Source organism: Sander vitreus, chromosome 10 (assembly GCF_031162955.1).
Source record: "Sander vitreus isolate 19-12246 chromosome 10, sanVit1, whole genome shotgun sequence".
NCBI lineage: Eukaryota > Metazoa > Chordata > Actinopteri > Perciformes > Percidae > Sander > Sander vitreus.
In genome coordinates this window covers 11,686,795-11,709,476 of record NC_135864.1, presented here as the reverse complement: position 1 = coordinate 11,709,476, position 22,682 = coordinate 11,686,795, and the positions used below count along the sequence as shown (strand labels likewise).

General features: G+C 39.4%; 1 protein-coding gene across 6 annotated transcripts in view; it reads right to left on the bottom strand.

The window, feature by feature from the left end:
* enox2 (ecto-NOX disulfide-thiol exchanger 2) overlaps nucleotides 1-22,682 on the bottom strand; it is a 172,101-nt gene that overhangs the window by 46,737 nt on the left and 102,682 nt on the right. For 5 of the 6 annotated variants that reach the window (XM_078260241.1, XM_078260244.1, XM_078260245.1 and 2 more), the window contains one exon: nucleotides 6,549-6,680. In XM_078260241.1, coding sequence (XP_078116367.1) covers nucleotides 6,549-6,680 — 132 coding nt within the window. Of the gene's footprint in view, nucleotides 1-6,548; nucleotides 6,681-6,973; nucleotides 7,053-22,682 lie in introns of all 6 variants that reach the window. The other variant, XM_078260246.1, reaches the window with a different exon arrangement.

The following is a 22,682-nucleotide window of genomic DNA, read 5'->3' as shown; positions in this document are numbered from 1 at the left end:
CCAATGAGCTGCTTTGACTCAAAATGTGAGAGACCCAAAATGGCTAATACAACCCATCATTCCTGTGAATATCAACATATTATTATTATTATTAGAGAAGCCTTTTACACAGGCCTAAGATGTTGTGCAGGACTGGGCTGCTGTGCAGTTATTGGTCGGTCAAAATAATCATAACTTTCAAAGTCAGACAAACGAGAACGTGTGGTAATAGAAAAAGACAAGCATTACTGCTACTTTTACGAAGCCTGACTGAAAGGGGGTTTGGTGGCTCTTAATATTTTATAGTCAAATTTGGGAATTAGGATTAGATAAATTTGAATGGTCATGGTCATAAGATGATTAAAGAGATTAAAAAAAAGAATATATTTCTGACTTTCTCCAAAAACATTAAAATAAAAAGATCTGAAAAGGGAAAATCTCTCTTTGGTTGATCTCCTCACAACTCGATGAGTAGTTAGATTACTTCTCTAACAAACACATTTTACAAAGTGCTTTAAAACATAAAGAAGACACTGGTTGTATTTTGATCAAAGCCAAATGTACTGAACAGTGATACAACACATACCGTCAAGTGTCTTATAATAAAAAAACATCTTGGGAGGTCTGTATTTTGAGAGAAATATAGAGGAGGAACTCTATACCTTTCCATCTGGTTCTGCTTATAGTTAAGACGTGCTAGAGAGAACGCTGATGGAGGTTGGGGAAATACATGGTGAACACTCCTGGAAAAGGATATTCTCTCTCAGTCTCTGTCAGATGTGAAAGATGTAGAAACCAGATGTTGATTCTTGCTGTTACTGGTCCCATTTCTCCGCAGTTCTCACAGTTCACACACTACACAGTATCTGGGATTTTACTCACCAGGTTTGGGGCATTCTAACCATAAGACATGACTTATCCATGTAATGTTCATGACATAAATGACATTTTGAGCACCAGAGGATTTTTGCTTGACTTCATGGTTTGGGCAACCATTAGCCAAAGGGATTAATAGTAGTCAGTGATGTTGCTATTCTTGACATTTTCTCAAAGAAACTACAGTAGATCCACTTGAAACCAGACTCCGTGTTTTACACTTTTTGGTTACAAAAACAAATTCTCATGGTATATCCAAAACCTGGATCATTCAACATAACTTTCTCTGACCAAAGGGAAAACCCCACTTTGACTTTTCAAAATGTTCCATAACCACAGAAACTGTCTCTGCGCTCTTGTCTAAACCGTTTAAAAGAGGTTCAGCTTACCATTTACATCATGGGGTTTTAAAAACCTAGATAACTGTCGTTCTAGAGAATCCCCAGTGAAAGCGGAGAAGAGGGATCCCTCTTCCCGGACGGACAGACATACAATAGATGTCTTACATGCAGAATAGACAGAAGTACGTAACAATGGTAAAACTATGATATGAAGAAACATAATGACAATATTATGTACAAAAGTACAAACATAAAAAGCTTATGGATCAGATAAGACCTCAGAACTCCTATATACTTTGTGCACCATTTACCATGCATTACATACAAACTTGACTTATGACTGTGGCCTGAGTCCAATTCCCCCCTTTTATCCAAACACTTCGCTAACACAAACATATAATCATAACTTTCTAACATACACAACCACTGCCCAGTCCATCTATATAACTAAAACTATCATCATTGGAGACTTGCAACGGGCTTTGTGAGGCTGCAGATTGTTCAAGGCTCTGTCCACAGTGGTCTGTATATCCAGCTGTCTGTCTGGATAAATTCACTTGGCTGGAGGCAGGAAAAGACTCTGTGGCGAAGAAATACATTCCAGGCTCAGTGTATGAAAGGGAGGCAAACTCTAATGTGTAATGAAAGCACTACGGCTCAGGCAGTCTCTTTTAATGAATGAGCTGGAAGCTGACACATAAAAACCCACTTAAACCTACATGCAGGAAACGTGACCAATTGTATGCATGCACAGACACGCTCACAGATCAAATGGGAAAGGACAAAGAGAGTGACAGTGAATTCTCCCCTGTTGTTTCGAGGTGAAACAAAAATGAGAAAAGATGATGTTCAGTCATGATGGAGAATCAATAACCAATCCACGTGGATTACTTCAAAGGCACAGTCTTATTCTGTCCAGCAGGTAAGTCCTGCAGGACAGAATAAGACTGTGTGTAACATCATGTGAAAGTGTGTGCCTCAAAGACGGCAATGCCATAAAGCAAAAGAAAGGTGTGCAGATACAATGTTTAGCACAAAGTTCATCTAAAACAGAACTATATAGTTTAAATAGACTTAATGTATGTAATATTGTGGCCTTGTTAGTGCATAACCTTGGACTTCTTCGTCCTCATTACTTGTTTTAAACTGAGAAAAAAAGGTAAGAGAGTGCCTAAGTGTATTTCTTACATATTTCTCCTGAAGTTCAACAAGTTAAGTTATTTTGGTTTGAGTGAAAAATGCATGGGGGGAAAATATATATATGAGATGAGAAAACTGCAGCACATTTTGGATATTTACATATCAAAAGGATTTTTACTGTCCATCTAGAAGAGAAAAACTAGTTTTGAATGGATTAGCAATTACTTTATTGATACATATGTAATTGTTTGTCAATTGCTGCCTACACATTTGGTTTACAGTACGTACTGCTTGAGCCCATAGAAGCATGTCAGTGTGACTCAGTGTGAAGTAGCTCAGCTCTGTGAAGAGCAAATGAACAGCGTGTGCTCTAATGTGGCTCTGGGTTACAGTGGCTGACTCAGCTGTAATGAGATATAAATTAGATGTTGGGTAATTTAGGCTGCTGAGGGAGGGAGGAAGGAACAAGAGGGAAAGTTAGGGAAACACTAGCTGTTAATCCAGGTGATCCACATTAACTTGAGTCTCCTCCCTCTCCATCACGGTTTCCTTCCTTCTTTTCCCTCTGAAACTGCTTTCTGATACCTGATGTATTACCCAAGCTGAGGCTTAAAAATGTCCTTAACACCCATGGTAAACCCACACAGGACCTGATTTGAGCTCTTTTCAGGACTGTGTGGGTGTTTATAGACTGTGTACCTTAGTTTGTTGCACCTGTTAGGATGGGGCAAATTACCCCTACGTCTTTGTTTTTAATAAATGGGATCATGTGAGCGTAACGTAATTCCTGCATAGCTACACCAACCCACAACCAGATGCCACGTTCATGTCATAAAGTCGTGATAAGCAGTTTCGAACTTGTGAGTAGCGTTCACATCAACGTATAAGTTGTAATAACAACTGAGAAACCTCTTAAAGCTGCAATATATACAACTTGGCTGTAAATAATCCAGAATTTCCTGATAAAACAAAACAAACATGGATGCTTTACGACAGCCAAGGTTACTGGTTCAAGGTAATTAAACCCAACGTTTATGGATATAGTGCTATATTGTCAAAACACAGCATTTTTCAGCCTTACACGACCGATTGTCCAGTCATTGCACTTAAGTTGTCCGATGAAGTAATGAATCTTGCCCGTCTCTACCACCCATCCCATATTGATAGGTGAAAACACCTGCGTGGGTGTGCAGGCCCTTATCCTTTTTCACAGCAGACATCTTGGTATGATATAGCAGGAAAAGCATGGGTGTAATTTATGACATTAAAATCCACAGCATGCCATTTAGGTGAGCATGTTCCAGGGTCCTGGTATTGTGCATCACCGGCTGGCTCACTGACGTAGCTTACTGGGAGACTTGATTGAACTGGGGTCAAATTAGTTTGATCTGTGCTTTTCCTGCTATGAAAGGTCAAAATGTCTGCTGTGAAAAAGATTTATTCTTTTACACACATATCAACAACTGGTCTCTTACATTTCCTTTCCCTTACACGAAAACAGTCCAAAACCAACTAAATGCACCTGTTTTCAAGTATGACTGTGGGCCAAAACTGGCAGAGGGCCTAATTAAATGTAAGATCAGTTTATTTGACATTTCTTTACAGCAGACATTTTGACTTGCCAAACACAGGTGCGGCTAATAGCATCACTAATTGCTGCATTCGATTTATGTGTGCCAGTTTCAGGGCTCTGGCGTTGCACATGCTGCATCACCGGTACGGCTTAATGACGCACCTAAAGTGGAACAGAGCTGCTTTGGCAAGTTAAAATGTCTGCTGTAAAAAAGGCCTTCAAACACTGCAAATAAAGTTAAAGAGAAGGAAGTTGGCATCTTTAGTGCACTTGAATAGATGTGTGTCCAGCATCCAGAGTTCACCTCTAACATTAAGTTCAGTTACTCCACTTCCCTTTATGAGAAGTGTCATTTGTGTCTTTCATCTCTGCTCAGAAGCAAGGTTTTTGTTTACCATTTTTTAAATATAACAGGCCTGAGTGTGTGTGTGTTTCCCTTAATATATTTTCGAGGAGTGCATTTGGGAGACTGTGTGTACACACATGCATCTACACGCACACGTACACACAAGCCTGGTATATTTCAAATATGAAAGTGTATTTCAGCTAAGAAGTGGGAAGTGATTTATAAAAGGCTTTAGGGAAAGGCTTTCTACTGAGGATAGAAAAAAGAATAACTCTTCAGAGATGGAGAGTGGGAGGATGCCGCTGAACATACTGTTACAGATAGCAAAGCAATCGGTAAGGCTGAATATCATAGTGGCAGATCAGAATACAGTAGCTTAACCTTACAAAATGCTCATTGAGGTTGTAATAATACAGGAGAAATAATCAAATGAATGAAATGTCATTGTTTTAGGGCGTTTTCACACCCACCTCATTTGGTCCGGACTTTCGGATTTTTCAGTTTGATCCAAACCAAAATTACAGATGTGAAACCTACCCCGGACCACGGTCCGGATCAAAAGACCAAATTTTGGTCCGATAAAAAGAGGTGGTCTCGGTCCATGGTCAGGTTCATTTATAGTGTGAAAGCATTTTTTGGATGGTTCGGACTTTCGGACCAAATACAAGAAGCTCTGGCAGGCTCTCCTTGTGTTACAAGACCGGGGAAGCTCCTTTAAGGAATAGCTCGGTGCTTAGTGTGTAGGCTACATGAGAGAGTGACGGTGAATGAGCTCAGAACAGACAGCTGTCGGCTATCAGAGCTGTCGGCTATCAGAGCTATCAGAGCAGAGAATACATCAGCAGTTTATTTGTTAAGTGGTAGTAAATGTACAGTGTAGGTTTCCGTTTGTCTCTGAATAAATGCTCCAGAAAGAAAGTTCCCGTGTCTTGTTTCTCAACATCACAACAAAACAAAAAGTAGAGGGGAGAGCAGCAGTCAGTTGAAAAAACTCCCGACACACAGAGAAAGGATACGAGAGGACGGGGAAGCCCGTCAACAAACCAATCAATTATAAGAATCTGGAGACGCAGCTCACGTATGTGATGACGGCAGGACGTAGTTTTGTCACGTATAGATCTTTAGTGCGCTTTCATAACTGCAGTGTGAAACTAAAACTTACCGGATCAAATGTGTACAATGTAACAAAAACATGAACCTTGGTCCGGACCTTGGTTCGGACTTTTAGGTGTGAAAACGCCCTTAATCCCCATAAACGTCTGGTTCCCAACTGTTACAGATGCTATTAAACACTATTGTTGAACAAAGCAGATGTGGTTTGATGTAAAATCATCTTTTTCTTGGGGTGAAATAAATATTAAGGATTCACATTCAACTTTCACTTCAGCTTGGTGGCAAGTTGAGTTGATAGTTTGAGGCTTTCAATGGCACTTAACACAAAGTATGCAAGTGTCAGTGATTTGTGCTATACTAAAACCTGTGACTGCTCTTGCATAACTTAACACACAGACTTAAAGATTAAAAACAAACCTGCTGCTTTTGTTCACCGATCCCAATAGATGTTTGGTTAAGTCAGACAGAGCTTGCTTGTCTGTGTGTATGCCATCCTATGACTGATTACAGCAATCCCAATCCCACATTGGTGACTCATTCTGTTTATTCCAACATACTTATTTCAAATGATCAATGCAGCCACACAAGATAATCCACTTGTTTATCCTTCAAAGCCACAGTAGCAGATATCCTACACTCCTGAACACTAATCACAGTCAAAGACAATGTCGCTAATCAACAAACCTACCACAAAATCTGCCCCACACAATAAAAAATAAAAATAAAAATCATGTTAATTTTTCAAATGACAGATTTAAAGCGATCTATTTTCGATGCAAAAATACATCCAGCCTTTGGGAAACAGATCTAAGCTTAAAAACGTTTTATGATTAATTTTCTACATTGAACAGGTCTTCCATTTGCTTTTTAAACAAAACACTTTGCTATGTCTTATAGTGAAAATCGCCAGAGGGGGAAAAAAACCCAAAATGAATCAAATGTTTATGATAGGAACGGAGTACGAGCAGCTCTGAAGTGAATACATCTACATAAAATTAGATTAAATTAGATGGAAGGACATCAGATAAATACACTAATAAACGTGAAAATATAAAAGCCTGTATATGATGCTTCCAGAAACAGTATCTGTGCCGGTGGAATACTGAAATCAACTTTCAACACAAAGGCGTCTGTAGTTCTGGTTTAGGTGTTGTGTGGTAAGGTTTAGGCAGTGTGGTACCTGGCATGAGCTGCTGTCCAGTGATTCCGATGGGAGGCATCCCCAGGTTGTTCATGGCTGTTGCCCAGGCGTTGGGGTCTGACATGGGCATCGTCATCGAGTTGGAGTCCATAGTCATGTTGCAGATACCTTCTGCAAAAAGACACACAAATAAGGGGGACAGAGAGAAGAGTCAGTATCATTCCTGTCACCGATAAATCATCACGATACAGGGTCATGGCAGAAGAGGAATCGTATTACGGTCAAGAGTGACTGAGGTAGAAGATTGTTTTCAACAGTGTGGTGCTGTCATGGCATCTCCTGCTACCTCCACTCTATAAAATTTGGTGTTCTGTCTGAGGGAATAAGAGAGCGGAGCCCACTGTGACTCTGCAGTCAGCCTGACAACATAGTGATTTCAACAACCACTGCCATTAAGAACTTACTCATCCTGTTGTTGCAGTTTGTTCCGTTTCACTTTCAGGTTGAACAGCCTGGCCTCTTGACACTTCCTGTCTCAGTGACCTGTACAGAGAGTCAACTAGAAACACTGTAGTATGACCCGAAAGAACTGTCACACGAATGTAGAACTCCTGCTCGTCACAAGCAGATAAAAAAGCAGGAATGGATTCATATGTCTACACACAAAATGTAGACCAATGAGTACTCCAGTGAAAGAGCAGAGCGTTCATTTGCAAGCCGGAGTAAGAAAATGATACAGCGTTAACAAGATTATGCTATTGATGCTATCGGGCATTTGCCAGGCGCTCTTCTACTAAACCTGGAAAAAAAATCTCCAACTTAGCAGGACAAATACACACACATCACCTCCAACTCACAACCCCAGACTCATGGTTCTTTTTGCCAAGTGTTGCATAATAAAGCAAACACATTTAGATCCCCATAATAAAAACCCTACAGTAAAGTCAACATGAACGCATCATACATCCACCAGCGGCTCATTCTCCCAGTCTGCAGTATATTTCACAGCTCTAAATGCTTTTTAATTCTCTCCTCTAGTCGACCTCTTTCTCTCTGACAGACCTGTAAATTGCTGTGACTGCTGGCTGAGTCAAGCTGCCCTTTTATCTTCTGATGCCAAAGCCAACACTACTGTTAATAATGAGAAGTGCAGCATCCTGCACCCACTTCACACCTCAGAAGGTCTGTGGCAGAGCCTACTGTGGAGGTAACACTCTCTGCTCTGTGTGTATAACCCTGTGTGTGTGTGTGTGTGTGTGTGTGTGTGTGTGTGTCTGCACAACTACAACATTAGTATTCCTGGTGTTTAGACACAGCTGGCATTATGTGCAATAATGTTATGTGCTTCTTTGCCTCCCCCTCTCAGCAACTAATTTCAAAGCTGTCTGCTGTCACTACCATAGAGAGGCCTGATAAAACCGTCTGTATCTCTGTGTCGCCGTAATAATGCTGCTGACGAAGACTTCACCAGCTCATTAACTAACACAGCCCTATTAACAGGGGACACTTTTGAGGACTTGAAATGAAGGAGGAGAGGAGTGGCGGTAAGCTGTTTTATAGCTATTTCATTACAGTTTACAGTGCATTAACTGCAGTCATTGTAGTGCTCATGGATACACATACTCACACACAGTCCTCTTGCTTGGCTTAACAGTTCTCACTCATTATCATAGCTGGGCAAAAAAATCCATATGTTGATGATGTTGTTCATGATATAGAATTCAACATGGTCTGAGATTTGGTCATTGTAATATTGAGATATCCTAAATTTTGTCTTACATTCTACGTTACAGTTTCTGTAAGTGATAGAAGCTTATTTGAGTCGCCTAATAAATAAAAAAAAAAATCAACACACAACGACAAATTATGTTGAAAGTGTTTCCTTAAGCAACATATGCAATGTGATATGCTATCCTTATACATTGCCATTTAGGTATTTCTTTTGAAATATCACAATCAGGGCTGAGAGACTGTTATTTTTCATTATCGATCAATCTTTTGATAATGTTTCGATTGAGGATTCATTTTTTATTTGGACCGCAAAACAAAGATATTCAATTTACAATAATATCAAATAATAATAAATCCATCATCTCATTCTATTTTGGACAAATATGACTTTGACGTTGAAAAAATCTAAATGTCTATTTGTGCTCCCATCTAATCTACTGAATTGTGAGTGAAAACACAACAAGGCATTGGCCTTTGATGGGGAATCATTGGCCATCAATAGCTTTCCAAAGACATGTAAGCACAATTAATTCCTGTTCCTCACTGGAGGTCAGTGTTGTTATTGACTGGGCTAACATTCAAAAGCCTTGTGCATTTGACTGGATGGCGCATAGAGCACGTTAAAGCGCACTGTAAGTGCTGGGTCAAGTGAACTACAGTGGCCTTTAGGCCCTGCTGACAATCGTCATACACCCTTAAATTAATCTGTCTGCCCCGGTGCTCCCATTCATTTAGTGCATCCAATTCCTGTGCCACCCTCTCTTTTCATCGTCCTTAACTCTGTTCTTTTCTTTTTTCTGTTGCCCGCCCTGCATCGACTCAACTGCCATCCATTGTCTCATGTTTTCCCAACACACACATTCCTCCATGAATCAATTATACTCTTCAGAGTTGAAGCTCTATGCGTCAATCACTGAGGGCTTTTGAGTTTGGTATGGCAAAGTGACCTTGAGGGCAGGAGTCAGCCTTGGCTCTACTTAAAGGAACCATCCTACACCATCACATCAATATATAGAGCTAAGGGAGGAATAGCAAACAGCTGCTAAGAAAACCAACACATGGATAAACTCATGTGTGAGCACACACCCCGGCACAGATACACACAACACAACACATAAGTTAACCTTGCCAAAGAGGAGGAATAGAAGCCAGGGACAATACTGCCAATGAGGGAATCAATGTTGGTAAATATATTTTAACTAAAAACATGGACTCTGCTTTGCTGTTCTGAAGCCAACTGTTTGCATGGAATGCAAATTACCTAATTGAATCCCAGCATTTAGTTGTTTATTCCAAGGTCAAATGATCAGAGAAACTATAAGCAAAAAATAAGCCTAGTTATTTTCAGCTGTTGGCTCAATTTAGCTTAAACTCATACATATGCCACATCTAATTATATAAACAGAACAATCTAATCAAGTGAAGCTAAGACCTCAAGACACAGAGATCCAAATGTAGAGCTCTGTAGACCCGAGCTTAATATGCGTGTAGTCTGGTTAAGTAGAGCTACAGGTGGAGGTTACATTTATCTCCTCTCACAGGCATACACAGGATGTCAACATTAGAGTCTCCAAATGTGGTGGGCAGAGTACAATCACCAAAATAACAGACGTATTGTGAAAATATCATATAAGACAACTCAATAAGCAAAATGATATTCACTGAGGTATATTAGAAAGGTAACACCGAGGTTATATACATATTCAAAATGTGATTTTAAGAGTATAAAGCTAAATGATAACTCTCCAAAAAATGCAATATAGAGCTGAAATTAATTAGTTGATCAATACTTTACATTCAGTCATTTTGAGCACCTATAATCCATTGGCAACTATTTTGATAATCGATCAGTAATTTAAGTCATTTTTTTAAAGCAAACAGGCCATAAATTAACTGGTTCCATCTTCTTAAATGTGAATATTTTCTTTTTTCTTTTTTTCCTTCTATGATATTAAATATTTGCATTTCAAACTGTTGCTTGGACAAAACAAGCAATTTAAATATGCTAACTTAGATTTGTGGAAATTGTGATGGACATAATTTACAATTTGCAACTCTACACCAGTATCATCATGATACATTTCTGCGTGGATACTGGCCATGGCAATTAAAGTGATAGTGATTTTAATTCAGTTGGGGTCCACACCAGCCCAAAGCTTCCCTGATACTCACTCTCTGCGGGCTATGACTGCCATTTAGCTTCCCTGAAAGCTCCCCCAGGAGGTAGATAGGAAATTAAGTCATTTTAAGGCCCATTGGCTGTAAGCCCCAACAGCAGGCAGGGAAACACTAGAGGCCATTTAGTCTAAAATGCACATGGTTTTAACAGCTAACTACAGGCTTATTACAGCCTCTAGAGACGTAAATCAAGAGGCTGCTCAAAAGATGAGGGGCCGAAACAAAAAGAGTAAGAAAAGGTCGCTTTTAATAGACAGATGTGATGCTGACAACACAAAATAACAGAAAGAAGAGATAGATAATGGAAATTGAAATTGAACTTTGGACATTGCAGCAACGAATAAAGCACAGATACGTGATGATAGTCATTACCACAACGTAGGAATTGAGAAAACCTACAATTAGTGTATAATATGTCATTGTTGAAAACAAAAGTGGTTGAACAGATAGATGAGCGTAATTAAGTTTCAATATATGTCCTCCAACCAAAGGGAAAAATAAAACTCCAAACAATTGTTGCTGGCTACTTTCTGATTCTGAGACACAACATTGGAGGAGATGTCTGCCATCTGCAAGGCTGTGTGAAGTGGTCATACTTATGCATGGAAAGCACACCTACCGTGTGCTTTCCATGCTTCTTCGGTGCACAATAGCTCTCTGCGAGTGGATGCCTCTTTGACCTTAATCTTCTCCTGAATACAGGTCTGTAGGTTTGTCTATGCGGTACGTCAGAAAAGCACTTTCAGGGTCATCTGGAAAAATAAGTCTCATCACAATGTGAGAAGAAGCTAAAACCATGAAGAGAAGATGTATGCATCCATAAAAAAAACAACTTTATCACTGATTAATTATCAAAGCCTACTGAAACTAGAGAAATGTGCTCTTAAAGATCACTATATTATTCTTCAATTACTTTTTCCACACACACACACACACACACACTACCACACACACACACACACACACACACACACACACACACTACCACACACACACACTCACACACACACACACACACACACACACACACACACACACACACACACACACACACACACAACCACACACACAACCACACACACACACACACACACACACACACAGTCTGTTTAATAATGTATGACTGTTCTTCTCTCCACTTCTTTGATCTGTTAATTATGATAAAACTGGTAGGGGTCTGGTGATTAGTTATGTCACAGTGAAGAGTGCCCTGAGTGTTATACTACACCACATCTCATTTAGGACTAGAAACGACGACAACAAAGTGAAGATGTAAAGATGACAGTAGAGGCCTGAAGACAGCCAGGCCTCATGTGAGATTTAAAAAAAAAAAAGGAACTCTCTCTCTGCCATTTCGCTTTCAATTATTTCGATATATTCTGATTAAAAAAATGTAGTGGAGTTTGTGGAGATTGACAGAGATATTCTGAAAAATGCAGATCCTGCCAAGAAGGAGACAGATACTGACCATATGTCACACCTCATCATGTACGGTTATGGTTGTTACTATGGCAGAACATCGCTTGCAAAGAGTGTGCTTTTGGATGATATTGTCTTTGACTGGTTAGTGCGGGTTTGCAATAGGACAATACATATTGTAAAATAATCATATATAATTGCCAATCATAAAACAAACAGCATCAATGTGATGAATTTCCTTAATTTATCAGGTAATTATTTCAATGAAGTAGACAAAACATTCCTGTCTGTTTCTAAAGTTACATTCCAGAAAAAGTATAAGGATATATATATTGCTATCGCAATATGAAATTACATATATCGTGATAGAGAATTTTCTCCATATCATCCACTGATAGTGACAGGTGGTGGTGGTAACGCTCCAAGAAACGAGACACTGCATCAGCAAAGGCAGGGATGAAGAGAACTGCTATCACGTAAACGAGGATGTAAACAAATACACCTTTGCAAATTTAGATTGAGTTTATTGTTAGACCTAAAGGATATATACTTAGTGTAAACAGAAACTTTGTTTGTTTCCAAAAACACTCCACAGGGTACCTTTAAGTTGACCGGAATCTTTAATGAGATATTACAACAACTAATAGGTTACAGAGGCTAAACAATGTAAAACAAGAGGACCTGCTTGTTAAATGGCAGGACTGTAATGTCATTACTGAAACTAGAAGAGCGATGGCTTTATACTGTTATAGAAAAAAGTAATTTCATTACCCACTGAAAACTAAGTGAGAGACAACCTCTTGCAATTTCCTGCATATAGAATTTGAATTCTGTGTTGCCTTTAAAATATGATCATAATACTGAAACCCTAACCTGAAACCTGCTGAAAAATGAGCTGAATGCAGAGACAAGGCTCCGTTGCAAATAAATCCATTGCAATTTGATGGCTGGGAGTGGATCTATGTTGCCTCTGTGTCTAACAGACATAAAGTGTGTCTGTATGTATGTGACCATTGCTTTAGCGAGGTGGTGACAGTGGAGATTGTCAAATCAAATTACAGTCTCCAAAATTGGTTTGGAAAAACTAACCTGAATCGAAATGCGGCCATTTATGGTATTCATGATGAAATCTTGTGAGTCAAAGTGCACCATATCCTACACATCCTCCACACATGATTCATAAGCTCGCTCATCTGACCTGCAGGAACCCTCATCTGAATATGATCAATTACCTTCTTTGCTTGTTCCACTTGATTAATAAATCCATTCCAGCAGATTGCACACACATTCATATAGATCTAAAGAAGACAAATGAAAGCAGACCAGTCGCAAATACACACCACATCAAACCAATCACCACGAAGCAATCAACAGCAATCAATCTGTGTACACTGCCTCTGCTTTCAATAAACTGCTGATTTTCAGTTTTATCTTTTGGGCTACACCACAGTGAAGAGTCCTGATCATGTGTTGACCCATAATGAGTGAGAATGTAATTATATCTAAATGTTTGTAATTTTAGCTCTGCAGCAAGTCAATATAACTTTCTATCTGTGGGCATGCAGATTTTCATTCACCCACCACTGCAGAGTCCCAACTGCTCTTACTGCTACAGTGTTTACATTAAACATGATAAAAATCACCTGTATATGCATTCATCCCAACAAATCCCCCACATTGAGAGGGATTAAATAATACTGCGGACATAATAAACCAACAAATTAAAGCTGCTCTGTCATGACTCCAACAATCTTCACTCAGCAACTACAGCTAAATGCCTAATTACAATTCCCTAGATTAGTTTAAGCTCTTGGCTTGCCGAATGCTGAAGAAGGCTCTTTATTATAAATAATGTACGATTAGACTTAGCTATGAAGCAAAGACTGATGCAATACGCCAAGAGCTGCAGAGCCATACACCCCTGATAGGACAACCGTTTTTCTTTATTGATAAATTGATAGTATTTTACATGCACAGGCAGAGAAAAAGAGATGCACAGTAAACTTCAGCATTTACCTTTCTATCTTACTGAAGACTTTCCTGTGCAGAGTATTAATAGTGAACAATCTCAATTTCTATTGCCTTATCTGGAGCTATTTATATACAAATGGAACAGAGGCACTTGTGTTTGTGTCAATTGTCAAGGAGGAACATCCATTCCTGGACAGGAGCATGACTCTCTCCTTCCTTATCGGGCTAAGAGAGGTGACAGACAAGAACAGATTACTCTGATATCTGGGAGGTGGGGAGAAAGGGGGACAAAATCGCATGAAAGAGAGAAAAAGAAGAGAGATCTTAAACACACCACATCTATACTATCAAAGGACTCAAAATACTATGATGTGAGGTTGTCTGTGGAATCTATATTACAACAAACAGGGCATGACTATAAAAGTGCTACATGTCTGTAAAACTGGTGTTTGGTGAAGCAATCTACCTGGCACACAGCCTGGTGAGCTTTCTGAAATGCTAACATTTGAATGCCTCGATTAGATGGTAGCCACATTGTGAGGATAAACTGTAAGCAGCAAAGTGTACTGCTGTGCTTGGACAATGCAAAGTGATTAGGTATTTGGAGGTGGCAATAATCAAACGTTATACTTGGGTCTCCAATGTTGTCGATTTGACTTGTTCTCAGATACACTGCCATTAGATTGACATTTTTGATTGGTCAGAATAACTAAAACGTTATGCTCAGGTAGGGCTGGGCAATATATCAATGTTATATTGATATCGTAAAATAAGACTAGATATCGTCTTGGATTTTGGAAATCGTAATATCATAAATGGCTTAAGTGTTGTCTTTTCCTGGTTTTAAAGGCTGCATTACAGTAAAGTGATGTCATTTTCTGTGTTACCAGACTATTTTAGCTCTTCTATTATTTTTACCTTTACCCACTTAGTCATTATATCTACAGTACTGAAGATTATTTATCTTAAATCTCATTGTGAAGATATTTTGTTAAAAGCACCAATTGTCAACCCTATAATATCGCCACAATATCAGCATTGAGGTATTAGGACAAGAATATTGCGATATCTGATTTTCTCCATATCGCCCAGCTCTATGCTCAGGTGACATTGATAAATGCAAGTCTTTACCTGCAAGCAGAACCGAGTTCAACTCAGATTGGACCAAGTTCAGCTTGAAGGGCTGCAGAACCAAAAAGTGCTTCCAGTTCTGCAGCAGAACAATTCCAAGTTTGGCTTTACTGCTACTACACAGCAGACAATAGAAAAATATTAAGATACCACATCTTCCACTATTTGCCACAGTGATCACCACCAGGGCTTTAAATTAAATTAACTTACTCAACGGGTAACATTGTAAAGTTACTAGCCAATTTGTCTGGTGATGAATGAAGTGAATAACACTGCGTCTGTTTGAATCGGCAGGCTGCAGAAACGATGCAACAAGTCAGTGTTGCCAGAGTCGCCTGCTGTCCGCCAAGAAATCTGGGCGGTTTGTGTGTGCTTGGCTTGAAAATGTATTCCTTATCTGGAAACACTGCTTGTAATACTAATCCTACATTTCCCATGAACACTATGTTGTGATGTGGCATAACTGCTACGTGCCTAGCGTGTGTGGTATTGATTACGAGAAAAAAAACATATGGTCTGTGAAAATGTTATTGGCTGGCAACTTTAAAAATCTACTAGCCGTGTTGGCTGGTGATAAAAAAAGTTCATTTCAAGCCCTGATCACCACCATGTAAACAGCCTTTGTGCAGCCTCCTCACAGGTTCTACACATGGTAGGAAAGGCTATTTTGATGTATGTTTTTTTAAATTAGTGTGCATGGAAATTCAGACTTCTTAAGTTAATTCTTGTCCATCTACTGTATTCCTCTACTCTAAAGCTTGTATCACACTGTAGTTTTGGAAAAGCTTTCTCTCGAGTTAAAAAGTGAATTTCTGGCCAAACATTTAATGTGTTGTCCTTTAACCCTTGGGGTTAAACACACAACAGATTAAGGCCGTTTAATGCTTCTGCGTAGAATGGATGGCGTACCCCCGCAGACCCCTCTGCGTCTACGCCGGACCCTACGCCGTAGCCTGACGTGCACCTGTCGAAAAGTTTAACTACACGTCGTAGCGACGCACAGCGCTCGGCCGTTGCTTGGTAGCGTTGCATTTCACCTGACTCATTTCCTGGTTTTCCTTCTCCATAAACAACATGAAATCGAGTAGAGGGTTAACTTTTCCTGCTAAAGATTTCACACCTTGGTCATAAAACACAGGGGAGACACTTTGTTTCTCTCACTATGACTCTAGAGTCGCTACTCGCGCCGAAGCTAATCACCGTCACTCTCTCACTTCTCCCTCGCTCTATCACCCACTCCCCACACACACACACACACACACACACGTATAAACATCAGGCCACTTACGTAGGCTACGGCAAAAGCACTGCGTGGAACCATAAAACAAGCTTTAGTCTGTTGAAAAGCTCTGCTGTAATCATCAATACTGGAAGCATCCTTAACTAAGATACTACTGATGCAGGAAAATGACTACATGAGTAACAGGATGCAGGAGCACACTGACTGTAGCATTGATCTTAATGATGTAACAAAACAGCTGCTACTAATCTGAAAGAATGATGAGCTCTAAGAGACAGGAAGTTACTTTAATGAACAATGTTTGCTGAGACGGCTGCAAACATCCTTCTGTCCACACTGACAGCAGTGAAGATCTGCCCAATTACAGAGACGCTGATTATTGTACTGTGTTTCAGTCACACCTGCAACACAGCTGGGACATCTGTGAGACAAACATTAAGGATGGGAGTAGGTCTCTTTTTCATTTGTTGGCTTATTAATTTGAACATGCACAATGAATTACTGAAGCAAAACCCTATTGTATTTACTGGTGTATTCATTTAAACATGCACAATGAACCAGTGAAGTGATGTGCATTTTATTCCAAATCTATCCTACATTTACACTGTACTCGTAAAAAAAACAAAAAAAAACAAGTCCAACAGACTCATTACTGGGCAGGAGAAATGCTATCGCATTTTAATGTGCAAATGATGCACAACATCTATTTCACTGTACTGGAGGGGGTAGATGAGTGACAACGGTAGCGACTATGAATCTGAAATATGAAGCTGAAATATTTTTATGATGGCCAAGCTGTCACATCAGTAAATACTGATTTGTGAGTGCATTCTAATACTCAGTATGGTACAGATGTGAAGACACTGACTATATTACCAGAATAACAATCTAAAGAGGAGGGAGGTAATTGGCAATTTGATCATTTAAAGTGAGTAGTCTAAAAGGATAAAATCCTGCAGGAGCTGAGACAATAATTTATGTGAAACACATAGTTAAGTGCATAAAAATGTACTGCTTCAACCAGATGAAATATGTTTAGCATCTGTGCATGTACTGTATGAGCAACCAGGGATCAATAAAGCATCCTATGACTTTTGTTAGATAACATTGACCAGTCTAAAATTAGCTCCGACACAGTGTACCTCATCAGTGTATTGTTGTGACTATGTTGGCTAACTTGGAGCATTTAGTGACTCTTTTGATGGCATTACACAAGCAGATACACGTTCTAGTGCAGGTACTGCATGTGGGTCTATGCATGGCTATTTTATGCTGTACTATTTCAAAATAAGAATGTATTGTAGTTATTTATTTTATCAAAATTTTGTAATATTAGTGCATTCACGCTCTCTTCTTCCCCTGTTTTTATTCTAGGCTTTTCCCTGAGAAGAGACAGGGAACTTTGTGCAATTGAGACCATATGAATGCTTAGTTAGGCCCACTACACATCTATACTTTGAGTAACATGATCAACGTGTCACCAGGAGTCCATTTACTGAGCAACCAAGAAAACTCAGCCTATCGAGAAAAAAAAGGTCCAAAAAGACTTGAACCGTTCACTACTGTTTTTGAAGAAGTTTGTGACACATACCCACGAGAGCAGTCACAGATCAGCTACTCCTAAATAGAGCCACCAGTCAGACCACAGATGCTACAACTCAAACTGCCATTTCTTTTATATTTCCTCTTTTTTTACACTACAACCATAAGTTAAAACTGAAGAGTATTAAATGGAAATGCTCCTAAAATCAAGCTTGAAGGTAGAACCTCTACTGTGAATGATACGATGGAAATTGTGTTTTCATTTGAACACATATACGCAGATATTCATTTTAGTTAGATTTGCCGTGAATAAATTCTGCAATTCAAAAAAGTATTACAACTTTTAGCCTGTCTAATTATAACAGGAGTCCCTCATAAGAAGTAATTGGGAAACATTCCTGCAGAGAACAAAGTGCATAATTCCACAGCGATACGACAGCAGGGAGTAAAAACGTATATGTTCCAATTTGATAAATTCACAGGGAGCTCAACTTTCACATGAGCTAATCTCCTGAGACTTCATCCGGAGTGAGGAACGTCATGGTACAGAATTTAGATAAACATGGGGTCTAATGAAATAAGAAAGCTAGGTTCATATACATGCTATAATATTTGAACACTCTCACTCATACATTATGCATTACGTTGGAACTTGACTTATCATAAGCAATTTTGTCTTTAAACCAAACAAATCAAACTATTTTCAGACAAAGCGAAATAACCAGCAAGTATCAAAGGGTATGTGAACTCTATAAAAGGTAAGAATCAAATAACTTATAACAGAACAATGCAACAGAGAATTCATTTATACCACAAAGTAAAAATTCAATACTATAGTATCTCGTCGCTCTCAGACAGATTCAGTGGTTCATAGACAGACAAATGGAGACCCCATTAATGAGCTCATCTTGAGGGTTAAAGTGAGCGATATGAAGCGATTTGAGCAGCTATGATGAGAAAGGAACAGAAAAGAAATCAACGGCATCGGACAGGCAGCTAAACATTAGTGCAGTTAGTGTTCCTCGCCCACTACCTCAGTAGATTCACACTCACTAAATTAGAAACCACGCAAGAACAAGATGCATTACTGAAAAGCAGCTCAAGGTCCACTTAATAGGAAAGGACATTTATGGTATTGTGCCAATCAAGTCTTACTATGTCTAACAGTCTATTTCACTAATATTCAACCTGCAGGGATTGATAGGAAGTTTCGAAAGGTTTTCCCTGATGCATCTCGTCAATTTAGTAAGTCGACGATAGACACAATCTTTAAATACACACATATAATTACACATACTCAAAGGATTAAAGAAAATACACACAGCAATACACACATAATGCCATGGCACTCAGGTGTCAGAACATACACCATGTGTCGGTTTGGGTTCAAATTCTGCCAGGGAATTTGTTAAATGTCATATATCTCCCTCTCACTTAATGTTTCCACAAGAGACTACTACCAATACGTGCAACTAAGCATCTCAGTGGTTTCTTGGTTGGCTCAGTCCCCCATCATATATCTGAAATTGACTCTAATGAACAAAACACAATGCCAAAGCAACACAAAGCAAAGACAGAGGATCAATAAAAATTCTGAAAGCTTTGTTTGCCAACTGAGGGTGGATCAGATGGTGACTTGGACGAGGAGAATAAAAGAAAAGCCTCCAGATTCAGGGCGAAAACAATGCATCAGATCCAAACGGTAATATAATCTATTGTACAGAGCCAGTTAAATCTGATGGGAAGATGAACAGCTGAGCGAAATAATTAATCCCACATGCGATGTCTAGCACGCAAGCTGTCTCAGACTAAAAATCCTTCTCTGTGCTGAGAGGTTAGTGCTATCCAAAACAACTTACAGCAGGGACATGAGATTGGCATCGTCAGATTTATTGTCTAGCCTGCTTATGTGTAATTTGATACGTCTGTCTCAGTGTTGAGATTTAGAAACTTAATCTGCTTCCACTCCTCAGTACGGCTTTCATCGGATTTAACCTTCATTATCCAAATCGGTTTCATTACAAAAGGTCACAATTTACGACATGACATTCATTTGAAAATTAAAACATTGCCGTAATCAATACAATGAGCTCCATCGTGACCTGCTGAGAACTTCATTAGTACGTTTACCTTTCATTGCCCTTTAATTTCATTTTCATAATGTTCTGGTTGTATACATCATCTCTCAAAACAAAAGGAGGTTATGGGCATCAAGTATGTTTTAATAACTTTACCCAAGTTTTGATTTGTCATTAGGCAAACTCTTTTATAAAAGGAAGGAGGAGAAGGGAAGACTTCAAGGAAAGGGAGTGTCATAGAGAAATACACAGTCTTTCCCCAGAAGATCCACAGACAGAATTCTCTAGAGTGACCAAGTGTGAAGTTCTGAGGGCCTAATTAATTTCCTCCTCAGTGCTGTCATTCTTTGTCCTACATTGTTCCCCAGAGGATATGTAGGATAAAAGACTGAGAAAGTGTGAGAATATATTTTGAATCTAAAGAAATCTGAGATCATGCAGCCAGATGGGGGACCCCCATCAGATGACTGAAGGGTAGGACAAATATGATGAGGTTGGAAAATTCAGAACCCAAGCAATGTCCATTAAGGTGGCCTCCTGAGGTGATACGATTTTAAGCAGTGAACATTGAAATACAAAATTGTGTTTAGAATTCAAAACCTTGAACCCAATAAGTTATCAGATGAATAATCCTTTTTAACACCAGACAGCCTGTGTCCAGTTTGTAGAAGTTTGTTGTTTAACAAGTACTCACTACACCACCAAACCCTTGATTAGTACAAGACGCATACATTGAATGTGTCTATTGATGCCTGAAGGACAGCTTGACACCCTCTAGGAGAAAAAAAACAGGTTGGAGAGCTTCTTTAAATCTTTTTCTTTTTCTCTCTCCTTTGAAGTTTAAACTGTCAGAACAACAGACCCGGGCCTCCAGAAAAAGCTGTGGGACTGTCATTCTATGTTGTGGTAAAGGCAATAAAAGTGCCATAAGTTCTCATAGCTTGTTATATTATGCAACGCTTAGAGAGAAAACATCTTTGATGGTCACGGTTAATCAACAGCTGGAAAAGTCCTGAAGCAAAATGTAAAAAAAAAAAAAAAATTACGAGTCTATGACAGTCTATGCTTTTTTCCACAATTCAGCCTCCTAAATTTTTTTAGTCAGTTTTATATTTTTTTTAATTGGGAAACTTTCTTACATCATATTAAAAAAGTATTTAACTGCTGGAAAGAGGGTCTTTTCATAAAACCAAGCTGCCTATGCAATAGAATGGCAAACACTTTTTAAATTGGTGCTACATGGCCAGAGAAAACTGAGATAATAATACCTTTTGCTCAAAGGGTAGAAAACCTACAACTACCAGAATGCACTGCACGGCACCACACCAATAAACGCTCCCGGTGGTGGGCGACATAATGCGGGCAACGTCACAAAAAGCAATAATGCGGCCGGCTGGTAACAAACAATCTTGTATTACATTTAAAGGGTAAGCTAAAATATGTTTCTAAAAACATTGTAGGCAAGAAATAGGCAATACAGTAACAGAGTCTTAGTTTATATTATATATATATATATATATATATATATATATATATATATATATATATATATATATATATATATATACACAGTGGGGAGAACAAGTATTTGATACACTGCCGATTTTGCAGGTTTTCCTACTTACAAAGCATGTAGAGGTCTGTAATTTTTATCATAGGTACACTTCAACTGTGAGAGACGGAATCTAAAACAAAAATAGAGAAAATCACATTGTATGATTTTTAAATAATTCATTTGCATTTTATTGCATGACATAAGTATTTGATCACCTACCAACGAGTAAGAATTCCGGCTCTCACAGACCTGTTAGTTTTTCTTTAAGAAGCCCTACTGTTCTCCACTCATTACCTGTATTAACTGCACCTGTTTGAACTCGTTACCTGTATAAAAGACACCTGTCCACACACACACACACACACACACACACACACACACACACACACACACTCAATCAAACAGACTCCAACCTCTCCACAATGGCCAAGACCAGAGAGCTGTGTAAGGACATCAGGGATAAAATTGTAGACCTGCACAAGGCTGGGATGGGCTACAGGACAATAGGCAAGCAGCTTGGTGAGAACGCAACAACTGTTGGCGCAATTATTAGAAAATGGAAGAAGTTCAAGATGACGGTCAATCTCCTTCGGTCTGGGGCACCATGCAAGATCTCACCTCGTGGGGCATCAGTGATCATGAGGAAGGTGAGGGATCAGCCCAGAACTACACGGCAGGACCTGGTCAATGACATGAAGAGAGCTGGGACCACAGTCTCAAAGAAAACCATTAGTAACATACTACGCCGTCATGGATTAAAATCCTGCAGCGCACACAAGGTCCCTCTGCTCAAGCCAGCGCATGTCCAGGCCCGTCTGAAGTTTGCCAATGACCATCTGGATGATCCAGAGGAGGAATGGGAGAAGGTCATGTGGTCTGATGAGACAAAAATAGAGCTTTTTGGTCTAAACTCCACTCGCCGTGTTTGGAGGAAGAAAAAGGATGAGTACAACCCCAAGAACACCATCCCAACCGTGAAGCATGGAGGTGGAAACATTATTTTTTTGGGGTTGCTTTTCTGCAAAGGGGACAGGACAACTGCACCGTATTGAGGGGAGGATGGATGGGGCCATGTATCGCGAGATCTTGGCCAACAACCTCCTTCCCTCAGTAAGAGCATTGAAGATGGGTCGTGGCTGGGTCTTCCAGCATGACAACAACCTGAAACACACAGCCAGGGCAACTAAGGAGTGGCTCCGTAAGAAGCATCTCAAGATCCTGGAGTGGCCTAGCCAGTCTCCAGACCTGAACCCAATAGAAAATCTTTAGAGGGAGCTGAAAGTCCTTATTTCCCAGCGACAGCCCCAAAACCTGAAGGATCTGGAGAA